This window comes from Thermobia domestica, chromosome 5 (genome assembly GCF_964235325.1).
Source record: "Thermobia domestica chromosome 5, izTheDome1.hap1.1, whole genome shotgun sequence".
NCBI lineage: Eukaryota > Metazoa > Arthropoda > Insecta > Zygentoma > Lepismatidae > Thermobia > Thermobia domestica.
This window is the reverse complement of record NC_137458.1, coordinates 28202265-28224339: the sequence shown is the minus strand read 5'-3', so window position 1 is coordinate 28224339 and position 22075 is coordinate 28202265. Positions and strand designations below refer to the sequence as shown.

Genomic DNA, 22075 nt, shown 5'->3' with positions numbered 1-22075 from the left:
CAACTCAAAATTAGATTTCTAATTTACCATTCTACAGGGTGTCCAATATACAATGCAACCCGGAGTTTAGGATAGTAGAACTTTTGAACCTGAAGTGATACACGAATAATGATTATACCAAAATGAAGCCTTGTTCATGCATATATTTTTAAACTACGAAGCAACGATTGAAGTACACTAGGAACCATACAGTGTAACTGAAGGTGTATTTTTTTTTTCCAAAACATGTAAATTGACTCATAACTCATACGTATGAATGTTCTGTCGTTAATTTTCAGTTTGTTTAGTTGGAGTGGCTTGGAAACTATGGAGCAGAAAAAATAATTTTTCATTTCCACCGATAACTAATCGGATGAAGCCTCTGTAAGGAGAAACTAGGGAAATTTTAGTTTTCATAAATTAACACTCCGAATTGGCAACTTTGCTGATGTTTCAGGGCATCAAAAGATGTGTTAAGGATCTGTCTACATTATACAATTCCTGAAAACAATGAAAAACAAACTTTGAAATTATCATGATAAAACGTTTACTTACATGCACGCGGCAACACTGCTACTATCAGAAATAAGTTACCAGCTCTACAGCGGATGCTGCGAGTATCCCCTGTTTTGATTCAAACACTGGTTCACACGTTTCACCAGGTTGGCAGTAACTTTACGAAGATTAGAAGTGTTAATATTCTCAATGGCACTGCGAATGTTCGTTTCCAGGTCTTGAATAGTTCGAGAATTGTTCTTGTATACCTCTTGCTTTAAATAGCCGCACAGAAATGAATATCAGTGTTGCCGGGTGCATGTAAATAAAAATTTTATCATGATAATTTTAAAGTTTGTTTTTCATTCTTTTCAGTAATTGTATAATGTAGACAGATCCTTAACACACCTTTTGATGCCCTGAAACATCAGCAAAGTTGCCAATTCAGAGTGTTAATTTATGAAAACTACGATTTCCCTAATTACCCCTAACAGAAGCCTCATCGATTAGTTATCGGTGGAAATGAAAAATTCTTTCTTCTGCTCCATAGTTTCCAAGCTACTCCAACTAAACAAACTGAAAATTAACGACAGAACATCCATACGTATGAGTTATGAGTCAATTTACATGTTTTGCAAAAAACTTGATTTACACCTTCGGTCACATGTGGCAACACTGTGTGGTTCCTAGTGTACTTCAATAGTTGCTTCGTAGGTTAAAAATGTATGCATGAACAAGGCTTCATTTTGGTATAGCCATTATTTGTGTATCACTTCAGGTTCAAAAGTTCTACTATCCCAAACTCCGGGTTGCATTGTATATTGGACACCATGTACTAATAATTTGACACTGTTGAAGCTTAGATAATCTTAAATACACATTTTAAAAATGGTAACAATCTTCGCACCAAGATGTGGTTCTTTTACACAAATATATTTGTATAATTTATAGTGGTTAAGTTTAGAAAGCTTCAAGCTTCACTCTAACGTCGAAGGAGGTCACTGTTTTTTCGAATGGGTTACCGGCATTCTATACGGGTTGTAATAGTTGATACTGTGTGGACCACTGGGTTTTCTGTAATGCCAACTTCAAACAGTGGGAATTATTTGGAAATTGTTTCGCATAGTTTGTTTTCGGAACAGATTTATGCATTACTGTTGTGAGACCTGTCGGTGGCGTAATATGAATTTGAAAACGTTTATATAAAACACATGTTTGTGACAAGAACGTGGGAAGATATTATAAAATACGTTCTCCTTTGACACAATGAGTAATATCGTTCCTTTTCGGGACGGGCTATGAAGGCCCAAGGGCAGCGTGTGAAGGCAAAGACTCCACACTTTCTTGAGTTCAGCACTCATACAGATGATACAATCAGTACCACGCTAATGCCTCTTTACCTCCTCAGGCCCACCTAGGTACTCAATTTAAGAGGCTGGGTAAACCTCAAAGCCAAATTCAAACGAGAAAAATTTCCCACTTGCACTGGGAATCGCATTCGGGTGACCCATTTGGCAAGTAGATGTCTTACTGACTACGCTACCGCAGCTTCCAAAATGGATAAAGAACACAAAAAGTATTTTTAAATACTGTTTAACTCGAAATAAAGACATTCTTCATATCACCACACGCAGTGCCTCAAGGCCTCGAGAGCTAGTGCAAAACGTAAATCACATAGGAAACGATTGATTTCCTTCTGCTTTGAACCATACTGTCTAATCACGAGTGTGTGTATACTGTAACCGTCCAATTATAAACTTTTATCCTTGTACTTTCGTTTCAAATTTAATATCATTTGTCAAAAAGAAGATAAATCGAACAAGAAAAACATTACCACACATAATTTCACGTTCGAAAATGCATTGTAAAATGTTAAGAACTATTATATAATCTCGTTTGTCAATTCGCCTTTATGTGCTGAAGACAGCTTAACTTACATAATGAACCTCCTCATTATGTACATCTTGTATTGGTACATTTCAGCGTCTGAACCAAATTCCTATTTTTACATGAACCCGGATTTCTGGGTCAATCTTTCGAGCGCGTGGCCCTACGTCATAACCACTGGAACTTTCGGTAACAACTTCCGCAAAGGTAATGGTATAAAACTTTAAGATACTTCCAGGATTCTGTATTGTACGTCGTCTTTATGTCACTCTGAGACTAGAATTATATCTCAACTTTAAATTCCGAACATTTTTGTCTACATCTGTGAAAGCTCGCAAGAGTGATAGTTACTATCAACTAGCAGCCATCTCTGGGGACTTCTAATAGATCATGTACTTGTGCTGAAATTGTGCTCTAGGTGACCAGGTTATAGGACAATCACTTAAATCGGAAATAAGAGCGTTATATGTTTAATTAGATTTATAAACTGCCTAGCATGTCACAGTACATAAACAATTCACAGATACCACTTAACAAACAATCAGAATCATTAAACTAATTACACATTGAAACTACTTCTATCTTTTATTCACGCCTATCGTTTCAAATCATGTCATAAAAACTTTACTGTCAGAAGTACAGTATAGAGTTTAGTTATGTTTAGGTTACTAAAACCTCTCGCAATGCACCCCAAGATAAAAGTTTCAGATAAACCGAAAACATAACCACTTGGTGGAGGCGCGCTAGTCTTACGCCTTTATAATGATCCTATGTTAATATTACTGTTCTTGATATTTTACTGCTATTATTGGTATTACCACTCATTTTATACCATTATGCAACGGAAACTCTCCAAATCTTGATATGTTACAAATCACAGTCATACACTTTATAATTAGTATTATAAGATATCCACAAACTCCCTCCTTACCTCTTTTAGTAGGAACAATAAAATAGGAATTTTCGGAAGTCTGAGGATCAAACATCATCAGGTACTTTTGCAGTCTAAGAACACTAGTAAATGTATAATTAAGAAAAGTGACGATTTTCTCCAGTTGCTCTTCTGTTAGCACAACAAATGAACCAGACAAATCAAGCTTCACATTCACTTCTCCCGAACGTGTAAAGATAGGAAAAGGGCAAATCTGAAATGACGATTCCATAAAACACTCTAATATATTTAAAAAGAGATTTAATTTACATATAAATTGAATCCTTATGAAACTATGATATATATAAGACAAAGCGTAACACAAAAGTTCATAATTATAGGATTTAATACACCTGTTCCAAGCCTTGTTAATTGTCATCTCATTAGTACGAAAAAGTAAAAATATACAGACCAAAAATACATTTCACTTAGCATAATGTATACTGAGTAACAAAACGTATATTCAGAATTCAGAGGGTAATAAAACAGCCATAGAATTTGGCAACCTTACATCACAAATTACTTTGAATATGATAGCAGCGTTTCAACTCGTGAGTGGACACTTATTTAAAGATATAATTTGATGCCAGTAGAATTAGCATGCGAGTTTGATTCGCTTGAGGTCAAATTTTTCGTCTTGACTTATCACTGTAGTGAAGAAGTAGTATCCTGTGAGTAGTGACAGATAGAAACAGAGACATTGGGTTAAATGTCGATGCACTGAATAAAATCATCCGATTGAGTGTGTGTCACATGACAGGATAGATTCCGTTTTGAAAGGAACTTACTTGAATTTATTTTGGTTGTAAGACTAAGCGCAATTTTCTATTATAAAAAATTAAATCAAATTCATCCTTCTTTGCAACACGTCTTTGCCGAAAGGTCCCAGGTATTCTCAATGTGCCAGAGGGTCATAAATTTTAATTCCAGAACTTCTTTCTTAGAAGAAAGCTTTACAAGTGCTTTTCAATGGTGAACATTAGTTTTGCATTACATGTTTCATTACAAAATAAGTTCTAAGCCAAAGTGTTTGCAGTAGGAAATCGTTCACAAGAAACGTTGTTCGAGTACAGGGGACTTGTACTAATTCGAATTTAAAATCTCATTTTTCAACTGGGTACATGAAAAATGTATAAAATGAAATTTCGAGAAAAAAAGAAACTTGAGTTCCTAAAATTACTGCCTTCGGCAACAGAGATTGCGGACACAAATCAATGCAATTAAAGTGGATTTGGACGCTGTAGGATGCTACATTTTTTACTAATTGTCAGTGGATAGTTTTCAAATTTTTGTCAAGCACAGAACAATCTACCTTAACCAACTTCGTATCTTTACTAGGAGTATTATACTATGTTTACAAATTTATGATCGATTTCATTGGTGTAATTGCTGGCTGATTTTTTTTTTTAGTGGTCCCAATATTACTAGAAAAACTTGTCTTAACACCAACGCAATCTATCATCTATCGGAGTTCATGACCGAAAATTCTCAACTGAAGATGACTAGTATTTTCTAAAGAATTTGGTATTGTCTTTTTATGCGGAAGTAATACAACTGTTTGTTTCAGGAGAAAGACATGAAACAATGAACACTTTATAAATTTACTTTCCTAAAATTTTCTAAAACTCACAGACATTTCATAAACATACAGCTCTTACCAACAACACACTACAACTCAAAATGGCTTACCTTAGGAATTTCCTTTGACGTCAGAATTCCAAATCCTTGTGGGAAATCCTCTGGAGGATATATTTTTCTCCCTCTAGTATTTTGCTCTTCTGGCAAGGGACACGTGAGAACCATGTTAATATGATAGAGGTAGGTAGGTTTTCCAGGTTGAGGTCGGCAGTCAGTTAAAGCATCTGCTATCTGTAAATGAAATTATATTTATTTTATTTTCGAAATCCAATAAAATAAAATTTTATCTTCAAACTGAAAAATATTAGACTCAGAAAATATTGAAACGTTTAATTCTAGTTCACGACGTATCAAAAGCCTCCACGCTGTATTCTCAGGCCCCAGGAGTAGAAGTATGTAAAGATATGGCTCAGAAGATTTTAAAAAGTTGTGAATCAGAATTTATACTGACATTTTTCAATTCGATACTGAAAAGCTATTATTGTATTTAAATTCCATTATAAAGTTTAATGATCTTAATTTCTCCCTAAAGACATACACTAGCTATTTTATACGTATTTTGAACAATCTTTATGCCCATTCTCAAGACAAAGCAATGCTTGCTTAAAACGAGGAATTCATAAGGAATGTTTAAAATGATCGCTGCTTTTGCATCTATGTATAACATTGCAGCTATAATATTTGGTAGCTGTAATTACAATAATTTGAAGCAGTGTTGCAGATCTTACCTCTATTTATCATATCTCCGGAACGGTTTGATATATCAAATAGCTGTAAACGGGATTATGATTGTTTTGTCTGTTGGAAACATATAACTCCTTAGAAATGACGCTTACCTTAGCATTTTTTCCGAAATAAAGCCTGTATAAAAATATTTAAATTTCCATTCAATTTCTTTCAACTTTCTTTCTATTTATTTGAACTATGTCGTTATCATGGTCATGGTATTCGCCACTAAGTTACTTTAGATACACATCGCCTCGTTTATCTCATCTGCTTTATTACTGTTGTAGAGCCTTCCGAAATTTGGATATTTCTGATACTGTAGTATCCCTTAGTTGGAAACACTGAAAAAAGCATGATATTTTAATGTTTCGTTTCTTATGTAGATTTGAAATATGTAATAACCTGACGTAAAACTTTATAATGAGATAGCAACACTGTTAATCTGATGATACTGTCGAGTATGTCAAACTATTTCCCCTTCTGATATTTGCTTGGTGCAAAATTTCAACTATTTCTGTCAATTAGTTTAGAAGTTACAATGCGAGGTCACTTTACGTGGTTCGCCCTGTATATATATCCTACTGTAAAGTACTGTGACATAGTAACTAACCCTTTTGTAATAATACTGGCGGCGTTTCGTGGTTCCTGGACGCGGTTCCATATCTCGACATTCTTCCTCGTCCAAAATAATCAAAGGGTCCTCTTCATCTTGGAAGCTCTCTTTTCCGATGGGAAGCAAGTTATCGTCCAGCTCTTTCGCTTGATGCAACACAATGCATGCTTTTAATGCTGTCGTCCGGCGAGCAAGTACTTTACTGGGCATTGGCTGTCCCTAGAATTGAGAAACAAATGAAACTTAGTAAATGTCAAGTAGCGTTATGGAATACTTATTTCCTAAATTTATACATTTATCATGCTTTTCTTATTTATTTACTTAACTACTCAAGTGAGCGTCGACTTTTTACATTTCGAGTATCTATTTTATAAAATATTAAATAATGTTTTTGATAAAGTGGATACTTTCAAATATTTAGGATCAATATTAACAGACGAAAATCATATTCACGAAGAAATTAAATGTCGACTAAAAGCAGGGAATTCGTGTTACTACTCGGTTCAAAATCTCTTGTCGTCGCGAATTCTGTCGAGGAATTTGAAGCTTAAAATATATAAAACGATAATCATGCCTGTTGTTCTGTATGGTTGCGAAACATGGTCGCTTACTCTGAGGGAAGAACATAGACTGAAGGTATTTGAGAACAGGATCCTGATGTAACGTAATCGACACATAAATGAAAATATTGTAAATAATAGAGAAAATTTGGTAGGTTATAGAATGAGGACAGTTACGCATTTAATACAAGCGCCTCTAGTGGCGATTCTCCGAAGTACAAACCTTCCTCTTAGATGTGGAAGGGAGGATCGCCATTACGGCTCTTGATTCGACAACTGACAGTGGTGGAGAAGTAGGCTCTCCTAAATATGTTAAATTCATATTGTTTTCGGCTTTGAAAATACTCTAAAATTATGTTATATTGGATAGCAGGTTTGCTAGTTAATAAGAAAACTATTTTTCAGGCGATGCGTTTGGCAATTAGAAATTAGGAGAGGAAAATTTTCATATTATTCTTAACTTTATTTTGTGCCATGTTATATCTATATAAATTAATTTTTCTCGGTCCTCATGTCTATAACTAATATCAAATATGTTTAATATGCTTAGTATATATATGTCTTATGTATTTACGTATGTTTCTTTGTGCTTATAACTCAAGAAAAGTAATTTTGATACTTAAGAAGTTTCATGTGAAACTAGTGCGAACATGTGCTAATCGGTTAGCTTCAATAAGCTTTAATGGTTGTCAATTGAACTGCTTTAAAGGAACTTTTGAAAGTGAAATTAATCATTGAATTGAACTTAATACGAAAAACATTTTCTATATTTTGTGTATGGGAAATTTGAAATTGAAATTAACGTAACCTATGCAAAAAAACTGAAACATAGGCAAAGGACATTTTTCATTATATTGCTTACTTGTTGTTGTTATACGTATATTATTTCGTTATTAGTTATAATAAATAGAGGACTAAATCTAGATAGTGTATATCCAAATTATTTCCATGCAATTCTCATTCCGCCGCCACTTAATTTGTATGAGCAACATTTTTTTTTTTTCTTTTGGCGCTTTCAACCTCTAAATTGCTACATACAAATTATATTTTAAGAATCAAGAGCCGTAATCGCCTTGTGATAGCTTTGGTGAAAAGGGCTACACATTGTGCGTGCATGGAAATAAAAAGAATTTAGTAATTATTTGTAAAAAGGTAAATTTATTGAAAAATAAGGGAACATGGCACGACGAGAGGATTTACTTATAGAATTTTCTGACGATAGTGAGAATATGTCTGAATATGAAAGTACAGTAGAAGGATCTGAATTGAGTGCAGGTAAAGATGAAGGCCGCCTTAGAAATGAAATGGAAGGTACTTGTAATATAGGAATTCAAACCACACTGCCAATTACGGAACATGTGCCAGTAAGGGGTGCGTGTGAACCATTAAATTGTTTAAATCAGTGTGTAGGTAATTATTCAGAAGGGAGTTCTTCATCTTATAATGAAATTCAAATTACCGGGTGCGATTCTGCGCCGCATTTATTACGAGCTAATCAATTTAAACCGCACAAAATAATGTCTACCTTTTCTCGAATGCAAATGGGTGCTCATGCTCAAACTTCTAATATTTTGCAAGGGCAGAGAATTAGCATAAGAAAAGTAGGTTCAATAGAGGAATCACATGTAAGAAATATTCATTACCCCGAAACTCAGTTTCATGGTTGTATGTTATCTGAATCTAACCCGCATTTTCCTAGGTCTAACTTTGAAAGAAGTCAAAATTTAGATTCACATGTAACTGTTAATATGCCTCGTGGCACAGATGTACTTAGGGGTGACACTGAAGAAACTCACATAAAACAGCCCTATGCTGATATTAAGAGTACTAATATATTTCAAAATCATTTGGGTAATAATCTCGAAACCGGTAGGCCTATTTTAGGTGATGATAACTTAGGTTTCACTATGGCTAGACCCGCCTTAGCTTGTGACTTTCGAAAGCATGTATCCCAGAGTGCCTATGTCGCATTGCAGAAACAAATTCATTCTTTACCTGTGGTTGACGGAACTGAAAGTCATTCTTCTTTCATATTTTTGGTTCGTCTAGACGAGATAATTAGGCGGCAGGAAATGACTGTAGAGGTAATTTTAGTTGCGAGTTTAGAGCAAACTCGTGGTGAGTTTAACCGCACCTTATATTCCTTCTTGAGTATATCTAACAATTGGGGACAGATTTGTTCTAGTTTGCTTGCAAGATTCGTATCTACAATTAGTAGAACTCAATTTGTCAGTCAGTATTTTTACAGAATTATGTTAGAGCACGAAAACATGTATACCTTCTTGCAAGAGAAACTAAGTATTGCCAATGTTTTGGGTCTTCACTATGACGATCACGTGTTTTGCGACATAGTAACCAATTTACTACCTCCGCATATTTATGCGAGATATTTCACAAATCAGATTCCTACTACTGTACCCGAGCTTATGACCATTGCTCAATCTTGCGACCACTTTATCAGGTATAATAATGATTATTGTAAATTAAAGAGTAAAGTAAATTTCGCTCAAAGTATTTTGAACTTTTCTAAACCAATGGATTTTTCGGATAAAAACTCTTCACGTCAAAAATCCCGTATGGAAAGGAATATTAAGTGCTTTCGGTACAAACAAGATGGACATTTTCAAAACTCCTGTCCTTCCTTACCCAAAAGTTACATCTCAAGGAAAATTCTTACCTCGAACTTTGTTAAATCATCTAGAAAGGGATAAACAAGTGCTATTTATTCCAGTAACAGTGGATGGTGTTTCCAATTCCTGTATATTGGACTCAGCGTCTTGTGTAAATCTGATAAGTAGGAAATTTCTGAACCTTATACGTAATAGGGTACAAGTAAACATTATACCCACCAACTTCACCACGGTGGGAATAGGTGAGACAGTCGTAACGCTCCATCAAAAGGTCAAAATTACCATCAAAATTAGTAATACAGACTTTCACTTGTGGTTTTACGTAATAAACTCAACCCATTTTGATCTTCTATTGGGAAATCAGTTCATCTTGGACAACAAGGTTATTATAGACATATCCCAAAAGAAACTTGTTATCACCACGTTAAACCTAACAGTACCTTTACACTGGAGGGAAGATTTAGTGCCTGCTAAAGTTGTACATTCAGATATGTCTTTCAGTGAGTTTATACCTGTGCTTAGTCAATCAAAATCCACCTATTCCAAACCCAAGGCGCCTGTCCAAAGGAAAAGGAACTATCCTGGTCGTACCATACGGAGTAATGAGGATCCTAGGAAGGAAGGAAGGAGGGAGGAGGAGCCAGTCCGAGGACAAACCGCAGGTAGCACCATTCCTAATCAATTTTGTTGTTTTAATAATGTTTTTAATTCCAGGGAATTATATAAGGACACCAATAAAAATTACGATTTAGTCGAGAATGAAAATAATGAGGTAGATAATATTGAGATTTCAGCTGGTTTAAAAGATAAGCATCCTGAATTGGTAGAATATGTCCAAAATTTATGTAATTCTTACTCAGATGTTATCTCCAATTCCTTGGGCGAAATTAAGGATTTTACTTATGAGATAGAAATGGAAGATCCCACCCCTGTTCGATTACAACCGTACCAAGTTACAGGAAGTAAATTAAAAGAACTGGAATCCCATATTGATGAGTTAATAAAAGAGGGCGTTTTAGAAGAGGTCCCCTATTCTCCTTATTCGTCTCCATGTTTTTTGGTGACGAATAACGACAAATCTAAACGTTTAGTTGTTGCCTTCTCAGAAATTAATAAGAAGGTTAGGGTAACCAGCTTTCCTAGCCCACATGTAGAGGCTACTATAGCCAACTTAGGCCAAGATACTCTGTTTTCTCGGTTAGACATTCGGAAAAGTTTCTTTCAGATGAACATCTCTGAAAAAAGCAAGAAATATACTACCATTTGCACGCCCACTCGCTTGCTTGTTCATCGTAAACTCCCAATGGGGTTCAGATGTAGCACATTCGTTTTAACTAGCTTTATGCACAAGATCTTTGGTGAAATGATAGGTAAAAACTTAGAAGTGTTTTGTGACGATTTTCTTATACACACCAAAGATGTTGAAACGCACAAGCAAATATTAGAAGTGTTAGAAAGACTGCGTAAATGGGGTATAACTGTTTCGAAAAAGAAATTATCACTATTTCAAACAAAGATAAAATTTTTAGGATATGAATTTGAAGGTGGCTTTTCTAGAATAGATCCCGAGCGTGTAGAAGCTGTGCAAAATCTACCACAGCCTAAAAACAGGAGGGGCGTTAATCGCATTTGCGGTTATTTCAATTATTATAAGAAATACATACCAGATTACGCCGAAATTATGGCTCCTTTGCATAAATTAAGTTCTGTAAAAAATAAATTTCATTGGGGACCACAAGAACAGGAAGCCTTGCAACGAGTAAAGCAGGCCTTTGTAGATCATGTAATTTTGCGTGTGCCTGATATGGATAAACCCTTTGTCATTCATTGTGACAGCTCATTCAAAAGATTTTCTGCAATTCTTTCGCAGTATGATGAGGAAAAACTTCTAAGACCTGTAGCTTTGTTTTCTAAGGCTGTTCCTGAGTCCGATTGGTCTAAGAACATTTTTGAATTGGAACTTAAATCTCTCTGTTTGGCACTCCAGAAATTTGAAATGTATTTAATTAAACCTTGTACTATATTTTCTGACAACTCTTCCTTAACATGGTTGTTACGTAATCATAAAAGAATGAGGAAGTATGGGACCTTGATAGAGAAAATATCGCGATTTCAATTTAAAATTATTCATTTAAGGACGTCTCAGAACTTTTTGGCAGATTTCTGGTCTAGAGTTAACAATGGAGTGGAGTTTCATAATTTTGATGATCAATATAACGAAATTCAAAATTTTAAAGGACAAACAGTAAATTTATCTTTGGCTAATTTCTGGAATGCACCTGTGTTCAGTCGTCCTCTTAAGGAGTTACAAAGTGAAGACCAAAAGATAAAAAGAATTATAGAGCAGGTTAAGCAGGGCCAGCTTGCTGACAAATACAAAATAAATGACGGTATTCTTTTTGTCAAAACTAAAGGAAGGAAGAATCAAGGATGGAGGATTTTAGTGCCTGAAGCCATGAAACACAGCATCATGAAATTCTTTCACGAGGATGAAGTGGGCGGATGTCACACCGGCTTTTCACGGACAGCAGCCAAGATTGCCCAAAGATGCAGTTGGAAGAATTTGTTCCTCGACGTTCGCAAGTACGTCCAAGGATGCTTGCGATGTCAGACGTGCAAGGATGGTAATAGGAAGAAACAGGGTGTTTATTACTCCCGGAAAACAATTAGACCTAACCACTGCTGGTATTTTGACACCGCTGGGCCGTTTCCGAACTCAGGACCGTTTCGGCATCTATTTATTGTTTGTGACGCTGCATCCAGGTTTGTGATGATAGAACCACTAAGATCTTTAAGCTCCAAAGTTATTTGCAGTAAGCTGGAAAACCTTTACTTTCTTCTGGGAATTCCTAATAAAGTCGTCCACGATCGTGCACAGATCTTCACAAGTTTCTACATGAAGCAACATCTTTTTAGCCTTGGTATTCAGGACATAACTACAGCTCCCTACTCACCTAGCAGCAACCAGGCGGAGAGACAGATTCGATCGATTAAGAACATTCTGAGAACGTATGTTAATGAGCATCAATCAGATTGGGCCCAATACATCAAGAAAATACAGTATACGCTAAACATGTGCTTCAGAATCGACTGGATTTGAGCCGGCGGAGATCTATCTTGGTCGTAAGTTGTCTTCACCCTTGGATGTTCTATGGGAATTAAATTTGGAAGAACTAGATGGTACTCCTGATAAAGAAGAGAAAATGGCGAAACTTGTTGAAAATATTGATCGATCTTGGAAGAGGAAGCAGAAATGTTACTCTAAAACCAGAGACTTGCCAAATTATCATAGAGACCAATTAGTTTTGGTAAAGAAGTTCCAAAAGGCCTCAATTATCAAACATTTTACACCTAAGTTAAGTCCTTTATTCGAAGGTCCCTTTAAAGTTTTGAGCAAACCTAATTTAAATACATTATCGTTGCAAGATGTTGCTAATCCTAAGCGTATCGTTAAGAGAAATGTTAATCACGTTAAGCCTTATAATTCAGTAAGCCAAACGTAAAATGTAATTAAAAATTCTTTTTTAAAATGTAACAATAATATTCTGTACAGTTATTTTGTGTGTTTTTCATTTTTGTATTTTCCAGATATCTGGCAGTGAAGTGTATAGTGTCTTAGTGTAGTGAGATGTGAAAGGGTGTATCATCTTATCATAATACCGCGGTATTTCATCCATCTAAGTGTTGTGTGTCCATAAGTTGTAAGTGGTCGTCGCTGGAATTACTGTATGTATCATATTTTTGTTCCTTTTGCAATGGTCATAGTCTATTATCCTTTATGTGCCGATTAACTTCTGTAGTTCAAAATATATATGTATTTATACATATATATTTTAGCGGGGACAGGGAATTTTTATGTAACGTAATCGACACATAAATGAAAATATTGTAAATAATAGAGAAAATTTGGTAGGTTATAGAATGAGGACAGTTACGCATTTAATACAAGCGCCTCTAGTGGCGATTCTCCGAAGTACAAACCTTCCTCTTAGATGTGGAAGGGAGGATCGCCATTACGGCTCTTGATTCGACAACTGACAGTGGTGGAGAAGTAGGCTCTCCTAAATATGTTAAATTCATATTGTTTTCGGCTTTGAAAATACTCTAAAATTATGTTATATTGGATAGCAGGTTTGCTAGTTAATAAGAAAACTATTTTTCAGGCGATGCGTTTGGCAATTAGAAATTAGGAGAGGAAAATTTTCATATTATTCTTAACTTTATTTTGTGCCATGTTATATCTATATAAATTAATTTTTCTCGGTCCTCATGTCTATAACTAATATCAAATATGTTTAATATGCTTAGTATATATATGTCTTATGTATTTACGTATGTTTCTTTGTGCTTATAACTCAAGAAAAGTAATTTTGATACTTAAGAAGTTTCATGTGAAACTAGTGCGAACATGTGCTAATCGGTTAGCTTCAATAAGCTTTAATGGTTGTCAATTGAACTGCTTTAAAGGAACTTTTGAAAGTGAAATTAATCATTGAATTGAACTTAATACGAAAAACATTTTCTATATTTTGTGTATGGGAAATTTGAAATTGAAATTAACGTAACCTATGCAAAAAAACTGAAACATAGGCAAAGGACATTTTTCATTATATTGCTTACTTGTTGTTGTTATACGTATATTATTTCGTTATTAGTTATAATAAATAGAGGACTAAATCTAGATAGTGTATATCCAAATTATTTCCATGCAATTCTCATTCCGCCGCCACTTAATTTGTATGAGCAACATTTTTTTTTTCTTTTGGCGCTTTCAACCTCTAAATTGCTACACTGAGAAGAATAGTCGGACCCAAGAGGAACGAGAATGAGGAATGGCGGAAGCTTCATAACAAGGAACTACATAGTTTATACGGTTTACCCAACATTGTTAGGGTCGTCAAGTCTAGGAGGCTTAGGTGGGCAGGTCATGTAGCTAGAATGGAAGAAAGTAGAAACGCTTTCAAAGTCTTGACTGGTAGACCCATAGGAAAACGACCATTAGGAAGACCTAGGCGCAGATGGGAGGATAATATTAAGATGGATCTCGCAGAGATAGGAATACAAAGTAGAAACTGGATGCAATTAGCTAAGGATAGAAGTCAGTGGAGAGCTTTTGTGAACGCGGCACTGAACCTCCGGGTTCCATAGGCCATAGAGTTAGTTAGTTAGTTAGTTATTTTAAAAGTTAACTACTCACGTGAGCGTCGACTTTTTACATTTCGAGTATCTATTTTAAAAGTCAAATATCTACTACGAACATTTTATAGTGAAAAGTTGAGATTAGACAGACAACAAGAGGAGATATTCTAAAATTTAAGTTAACTGAAATTTGTAGTTTAAAGCTCCATAAATATTCCTTTTACACTAAATAAAGAGCTGATGACTGGAAAAACTAGGCGAGACAAAAAAAGAAAAAAAAAATAACTAGGGATAACTCCAAAGTTGAACCTTAAATCTGGGGATATCCTATGTATTTTCTGAAAGTGTTTGTCGATTAAGTTCCAAAAGAAGTTTCAATTCCTTGCCCTGAAGTGGCTCCACCTCTTCAGGGTTGGAAATATATAAAACAACTTGATCTATATGACCTATATATTAAAGTGCTCCACATGACTAATAGATCGCACTACTCAATCATATCCTACAGTAATGAATAAAACCAAGAAAACATGATTATTTCACTATAAATATCTTATATTAGTGGACCTATAAAGTTGAGGAAAGCATATCCATAATATCTCGTCAACAGTAAGTCATTTGGTATCACAACTAATGTAACTCATTGTTATGGCTAGATGTGAAACATTTTAATTTCTATATTTTCCATGATTTCACCTATATACGTTGTGAGTTCTCAACTGCTTATCTAGAAGAGTTGTTTGATATAAGTCACACGGTACAAAAGCATTCAACAGATTTTGAGTTACTAATTAGGAAAAACTAATCGCAGTGGTAATTTACTCTTTTTTTTTTTCTATATAAACCTGATTGGTCACCCTTCAGGGTTTAAGCTCTCTAGCCACGACAAGGTCCGGGTAATGAGAGAAAAGAAAGCTCCGGCTGGATGTTGTTTGCCGGAGTTTGGCTTTAGTTTTTGGCTATGTGTGTGATTCATGTAACTCACACGTCACGGTTCTGGCAAGATGGTGCTGTTAGGACTTGGCCTTTGTTTTTAAGGTGTGAGGGCCACGTAACTCACACTGTTTCACGATCACTCTACGGCGTGATAATGAGGTTCACTAATATAGGATATTTATAGTGAAATAATAATTTTTGCGGTTTATTACCTTGATATAGGACATATTTGGATAGTGCATATTATATTCTTAATCTACTAGTCATGCGGAATACTTTGATATATAGGATATATACGTCAAGTTGTTCCATATATTTTCAACCCTGAAGGAGTGGTGTCACTTCCGGGCAAGGAATTGAAACCGGTTTTGGAACTTGCTTCTTAACCCTTTGAGGAAATATATAAGTTATCCCCAGATTCAAGGTTCAACTCTGGAGTCATCTCTAGTAAATGCATAACTTGAACAAAGACTGGAGTTGGTAACAACCGTTTTGGTTACATAATTCCACAGTACTTCTCTATCCAGTTTCGACTTAACCGGTCGTGACAGTTAGGCGTACTGCATCAGTGAGTGAACACGTGCAACTGAATTCTACCGGAAACATATCTAACGTAAAAACTGACGCGAATCAAAATCAAGTTTTTTGTGAAACTTAAGAAATCAGCCTCAGAAACGTCTTTGAATAGCATAAACGGTTTTCGGAGGGAAGGGACAGTATAGAAAATAATGAAAGTTCTGGTCATCTACGATTGCTGACCAAAACTTCGCGAAAGTCCGTGAGGTGATCCGGGGTGACCGAAGCTTAAGTGTACGTGTAGTGGCACAGTTCCTGACCAGCAAAAACATTACTGTGATGGAGCATCCACCTTATTCATCAGATTTGGCTCTTTATTTATTTTCTAAAGTTAAATCTTGCATAAAGGAAACCCATTTTACCTCAGTTAAAGATGTTCAACTGAAAACGGAAAATCTGCTGAAGGACTTTTCAGAAATCTCGTCCCAGGAATGTTACCAGCAATGACAGCACCGAATGAACAAATGTGTTAATGCTGAAGGAGATTACTTTGAAGGTGATAACATCACAAGAAAATTAATTCTGTAGGTACACTGATTTATTGGAAGAGTCTCGTTTTGTGTTCGTCACACCTCGTAATCTTAAAATAATTACTGAAAGAAAATGCAGAAGGTAACTAAATAGACTTGAGTGAACTTACACACGATTTATCATTAAATCAATAAGTACTGCCAGGTTCGATTACGAAAAATTATGTTCCAGGAGAAAAACCTTTATCACTCCAAAAACATTTTCCTATTGAGCAATTCACCAGGGGCCGCTGGCGGGTCATATAATCCAGCTCTCTTAAGGCAAGATAGTGCGGTAGGGAATGTCTAATACTGTGGGAGTTGATCTTCCATCATGGTCTATCACTTGCTCCTCCCTTTCCCCGATGGATCCCATCCTTTATCACCTCGGTCTTGCATAAGGACGAAACAGTAGAACAGTGGGAGCACCGTGGCTCAGTGGTAAAGCGCTCAAGTCTGGTATGAAGGGCCCCTGGTTCGATCCCAAGACACGTTAGCTTGTGGTGGAAATATCGTGTCCATGAATTTTCTCAGGTTCTTCCGTTTCCTCCCACATTATCATGTCACTAATTCTTTTTGTTTTTTTTAAATCATCCGTCTGCTTTAGTCTAACGACTATAGTTGTAGGGCGCAAAACTAGAAATTTCATTTTATTTTTGAGTAATAAATCACGACAAAAGCGACAAGGATTACAGTACAAATGCACCTGCTAAATTAAAAATGTGTAACCAGACCACAAACGTTGAGATTGTATAGCCTTCGTCAGCCTCTGGTTATTAAAAAAAAAAAAAAAGTTTCTGATGCTGATCGAGTTCTGCAATGAGTTGTGCAGATTAGTTATCTGGTTCTGTCACAATTCATTTCAATATTCCCCAATGCCTCTCACTTAAGGCGGTCTCTAACCCATGGAGCGCGCTGAGATTCTCCCTATCTAAAAGCATGTAAAATTTGGTCATGATTATTTCACGAACTACTGTACTTAGAACATTGTAATTTTGGATAAGTGTTTCAATGACCAATCTCAAGAAAATGACTGAGCAATTTTATAGATATCCCGTTTCATTTTGCAGTGGACTTTGATCATTTAAATTTGACAACCGCGCAATAAGACTGGCTGCTGCTCGCAAGGAAAACAACAATCGACTTGTTTTTCTCTTTCCTCTTCCTCGCGTTGCCCTGTCTCCCTACACGAAATGCTTATAAGAAGTTTCATTTTCTTTACATCTTATTGGAGTACTATTATTATTGTCATTTTCTCCCTCGAATCTGAAAATAGGTTGAGCACAGATAATGTAACTTTTCTTACAGCAGAAGCATAACAGTCAAGTGATTGGAAAAAGAACAAAACTGTCTCCGTACTAATTTTCACATATCTTTTTAAAATGCAAAACGTAAAATATTTTTAATATTCAGAATTATAGTGAATAAGAAAGTACTGAACCACACTCCTTTTCGAAAATATTATATATATATATATTTTCAAGTTTGAGGCTAAGTCCGTTCACAGTAAAAGGAAGTGAAGAATGTGTTCAATCTAAGCACAGCAGGATACAATATTATGGAGTCTGAATTCATTTGTTCCATCACTAATTTCGTCTTGTACAGTCTGGTTCAAAAAATGTCTATTCACTCTCCTAACTCTTTGACATCCATCGATTTTATTCATCATGGAGTAACACAAGAACATCTCTTTTCGACAAATGAGATGTTTCTTCAAGCTGTCGCATCATAATTTCATGCATACAATTCAATTGATTAAATATGGCTTTTGAATGACTAGTGGGTGGCCAATCTTTTCAAGTGACAATACACAGAGAAAAACCCGTTATCCGGACATCGGTATATTGTACAAATATACTGAATCCATATGTTTACTACGTAAATCTTTACGGAGCACACATTATCCATATGCTACATACGTACTGCCTTTTTTCCGCTTAGATATCACATCATGTCGCTGCAGGATATCTTATATCTAACAGTGTTCCGTATATTACATATGTATACTATGTTACATAGTTCATGTTGATGTTGACATTTTAATGTTAATCACTGTAGACAAAAGACTGTAATAGATAATTACCAAGATAAAAACGGTTTTCTGTAGTCAAGAAAAAATATATTGTCCACTCTAATCTCTCTTCTAAAACCGGAAGCAGCATAAATCTAATATCACTTTCGGTTTCAATATTAATTTAGAAAATATCACTTGATACTCTATACTGTCGTTTCCAGAGTTTATTTCATTAGTAAATCTAGAATATAGCATAATTTCTGTCAAAATAGAATCAGCGGAATTTGAGTGACTTTTCTAGTGATGGAATGGTTCTTATAATTTTGTGAATAAATGCTATAGAAATTGAATTTTTAGAATAAAAATAGATTTCATGATTGGCCCTGTAATAGGGTACAATTTTTTTCTTTTTTTGTGAAGGACCCAGAAAGGATATTACACTGGTGAGGTAAGTTGTGTTGTCACGAGACAAGATGTCTCGTCTCGTCTCTGAATCGAGGCAACAAGTAATTTTTAAATTCGAGACAAGATAAGAAACATGACAATTCTCACCTTGTTTTCCACACGACAATCTAGATAAAACGAAAAATTTCTCGAGTCCTGTGGGAAACAGTATTTTATCCAAATATTAAATCTCAATGATGCATAATATAATCCTATAAGTTGACAAAGTTTTTGTGCGAACAAAATGAAGAGCACTTATTAACGTTTAAAGATGTTCAAGTCATTATACAGAAAAAAAAGGAAATTTTCGAGACGAGATGGGGAAAATGGAATCGAGACGAGAAGTAATCCTTCGACAATTTCGGCCACACTAGATGTAAACTTTTTAATTAGACAGACTATTTGAATCTCAGTAAATAAAATATTGAAGTCCTGAGTGACTGGCTGACACTAAGCAAAGGCTAAACCACAACCAGAAATTTGAAATTTGGACAATACATAGGATTTGTGAAACATGGAATTTGGTATTTGAACTCATATTAGATACGTATTTTCAGCTTTCTTCCCCCCCATAATATGGTCTGGAAGGGAAGAAAAGGAGCGGAAAGAAAAATGAGTGGGAATTATAATACAATCATCATTACAAACCCTTAGAGACTTCAAGAAACTTGGTATTTGGACTTCACATTTAAAATAATTTCACACGTATTTCAGCATTTTCAGTATTTTAATAAAAAGAATAAGGAAAGAAATAGAAAGGAAAATGAGGGGCGAGGATTGCAATTATTATAAAGATGTAGTTATGTCAGAATCTCTGAAAATTAGAAACATGCAATTTGCTATTTCGTCTTCTCAATAAGCGGTATTTTTATATATGGTCTATAAGGTAAGAAAAAGGATGGGAAGAAATATGGATGGGGATTACAATGATTATATGTTCATATCTCGGGGTCCTGAAGAGTTAGAGACATATATGGCTTACACATATATTTTTCTTGTGGACAACTCAAAACTACTGATATTTTTCTAGTGGTTTTTTAGGGTTATCAGAAGTTTGTATTGCATTTGAATGTTTGTTAGCAAAAAGTATTTACCCGACCTGTACAAGTTTTTCTATATTTTAGTAAGCAATAACATGGTCGCTACTGAGAAGGGAGGCCTGATCTCTCTACGTTTCCGCCAGGCAGGTAGCCAGCCCACAAATGTAGGGGGAACGGTAGAAATTAGGAGGGACGATCCAACCATATTATAGTCCATCATCATATTATAGTTCATTTGCAAACATACCGTGAAAATTTTAGGAGGGTCAGTAAAAATTTAGGGGAGCAGGTCCCCCAGACCCCACGTTTATACGGGCATGATTTCCGCCACTGCAGATATCAGACTTTTTCTTGATGGAATCTAATTGTTGGCAGAGAGAACGCAAAGTATGTGGCTGCAACCGCAGACTAGTTTGAATAACTAATTAGTAATTATACTTTCTATTTGATTTTATTGCCATTGAAAGTGACAATAGACATCTCAATCGCACCAATCCAATACTTGAAAGAAGCAGACATTTCCATTTCAGATTCTCGTCGATTTTCTCAGTACTTCTTCAGAAAATATCCCTGACGGGATCGTTTTTTCGGAAGCCGAGAGTAGCATCTCCGTCTTCTTACTTTCGAATCTTCTGTATCGCTCATCTTGCCAAATATGGGTTAGTATTTACGTAAATATGCACAAAAGTCAATACTAGATACGTTGTTTTCTTTACTCCGAAACTCAGAGACTTACAAAAGCAATACGGGTGTAACAGTGAAAACTTGTCCACGAACTCTAAAAACAACCAGTACAATCGCTCAGAATTATACATAATAATAAAAAGAAAAAAGAAGAAAATATCACAGCAGCACAAAAGGCGACAGAATGTCTCAAAGACCCAATGTTAGTATTTCAACTCATACCTCCTCACAACACACAGCACAACTAAACAAATTCAGTTGAACTGTTTTATGAAAGAAATACTTTTTTTTTTTTCAGTCGATTCTTTTAGGAACCGCATTTGTGAAACCAAAACCTACAGCTATAACTGGCGTGGGTGAATTCTACAGCATAAAAGCATGGAACAAAAGTGTTGAGAAGTATATATAGAAATAACACAAAACGGAAACAATAGATCTGTTACCCTCACCAACTTTCCCTCGACCAGCCATAAATAGGTCCTTATACTGAGTTTGGTGACATCCTCAACCACCTGTGGTGTGTCGGCATCGCACAGTAACTGTATACCAGGAAAGCGGACGTATAGCGCAGAGCGTTGAAATGTTTCTTGAGTTACAATGAACGTGACCAAAGAGGAAAAAAAAATGTGTCTGCTCGGGCCAGCAGCGACGAGTCTCATTGCATGGTTGTCAAATTTAATCGATGAAAATCAACTGCAAAACCAAACGAGATATCTATAAAATTACTCAGTCATTTTCTTGAGATTGGTCATTAAAACACTTATCCAAAATTACAATGTTCTAAGTACAGTAGTTCCTGAAATAATCATGACCAAATTTTACATGCTTTTAGATAGGGAGAATCTCAGCGCGCTCCAAGGGTTAGAGACCGCCTTAAGTCTGGTTTCCGTCCATTATTTCTCTTCTGTGACGATAACTGTCAAGAGTTCTGTGTGCCATCATTATCTTGGACACTGTTGCTCTCAACATAAAGGCAGTCTTAGATACTCTTGTTCCAACTACCACGCACCCACAATTTACGTCCTTTCAACACCGCAAAAGACCCATTTTACAGCATTAAATACATCTGACCTATTGCATCCAAGAATCCGTGCTACACAGCCTTCCGTACTACTCATTATCACCAAAAACACGTCACAAACGCAAGATATCCAGAGTACAAGAAGGCTCAGTGTTGTTAACTCTCAAAAATTACGTGTTCAGTTACATGAGTGTTACCATTATTTTGATAACGATCTATAGTTACGATGATTTTGGGCAGATCCAGATGATGATAA

General features: G+C 35.5%; 1 protein-coding gene across 3 annotated transcripts in view; it reads right to left on the bottom strand.

The window, feature by feature from the left end:
- LOC145685815 (endoribonuclease Dcr-1-like) overlaps positions 1-22075 on the bottom strand; it is a 166323-nt gene that overhangs the window by 49473 nt on the left and 94775 nt on the right. For all 3 annotated transcript variants that reach the window (XM_081758387.1, XM_081758386.1, XM_081758385.1), the window contains exons 14-16: positions 6267-6488; positions 4982-5161; positions 3293-3506 (exon numbers count right to left, since the gene is read on the bottom strand). In XM_081758387.1, the coding sequence (XP_081614513.1) occupies positions 3293-3506; positions 4982-5161; positions 6267-6488 (616 nt within the window). The remainder of the gene's footprint in view (positions 1-3292; positions 3507-4981; positions 5162-6266; positions 6489-22075) is intronic.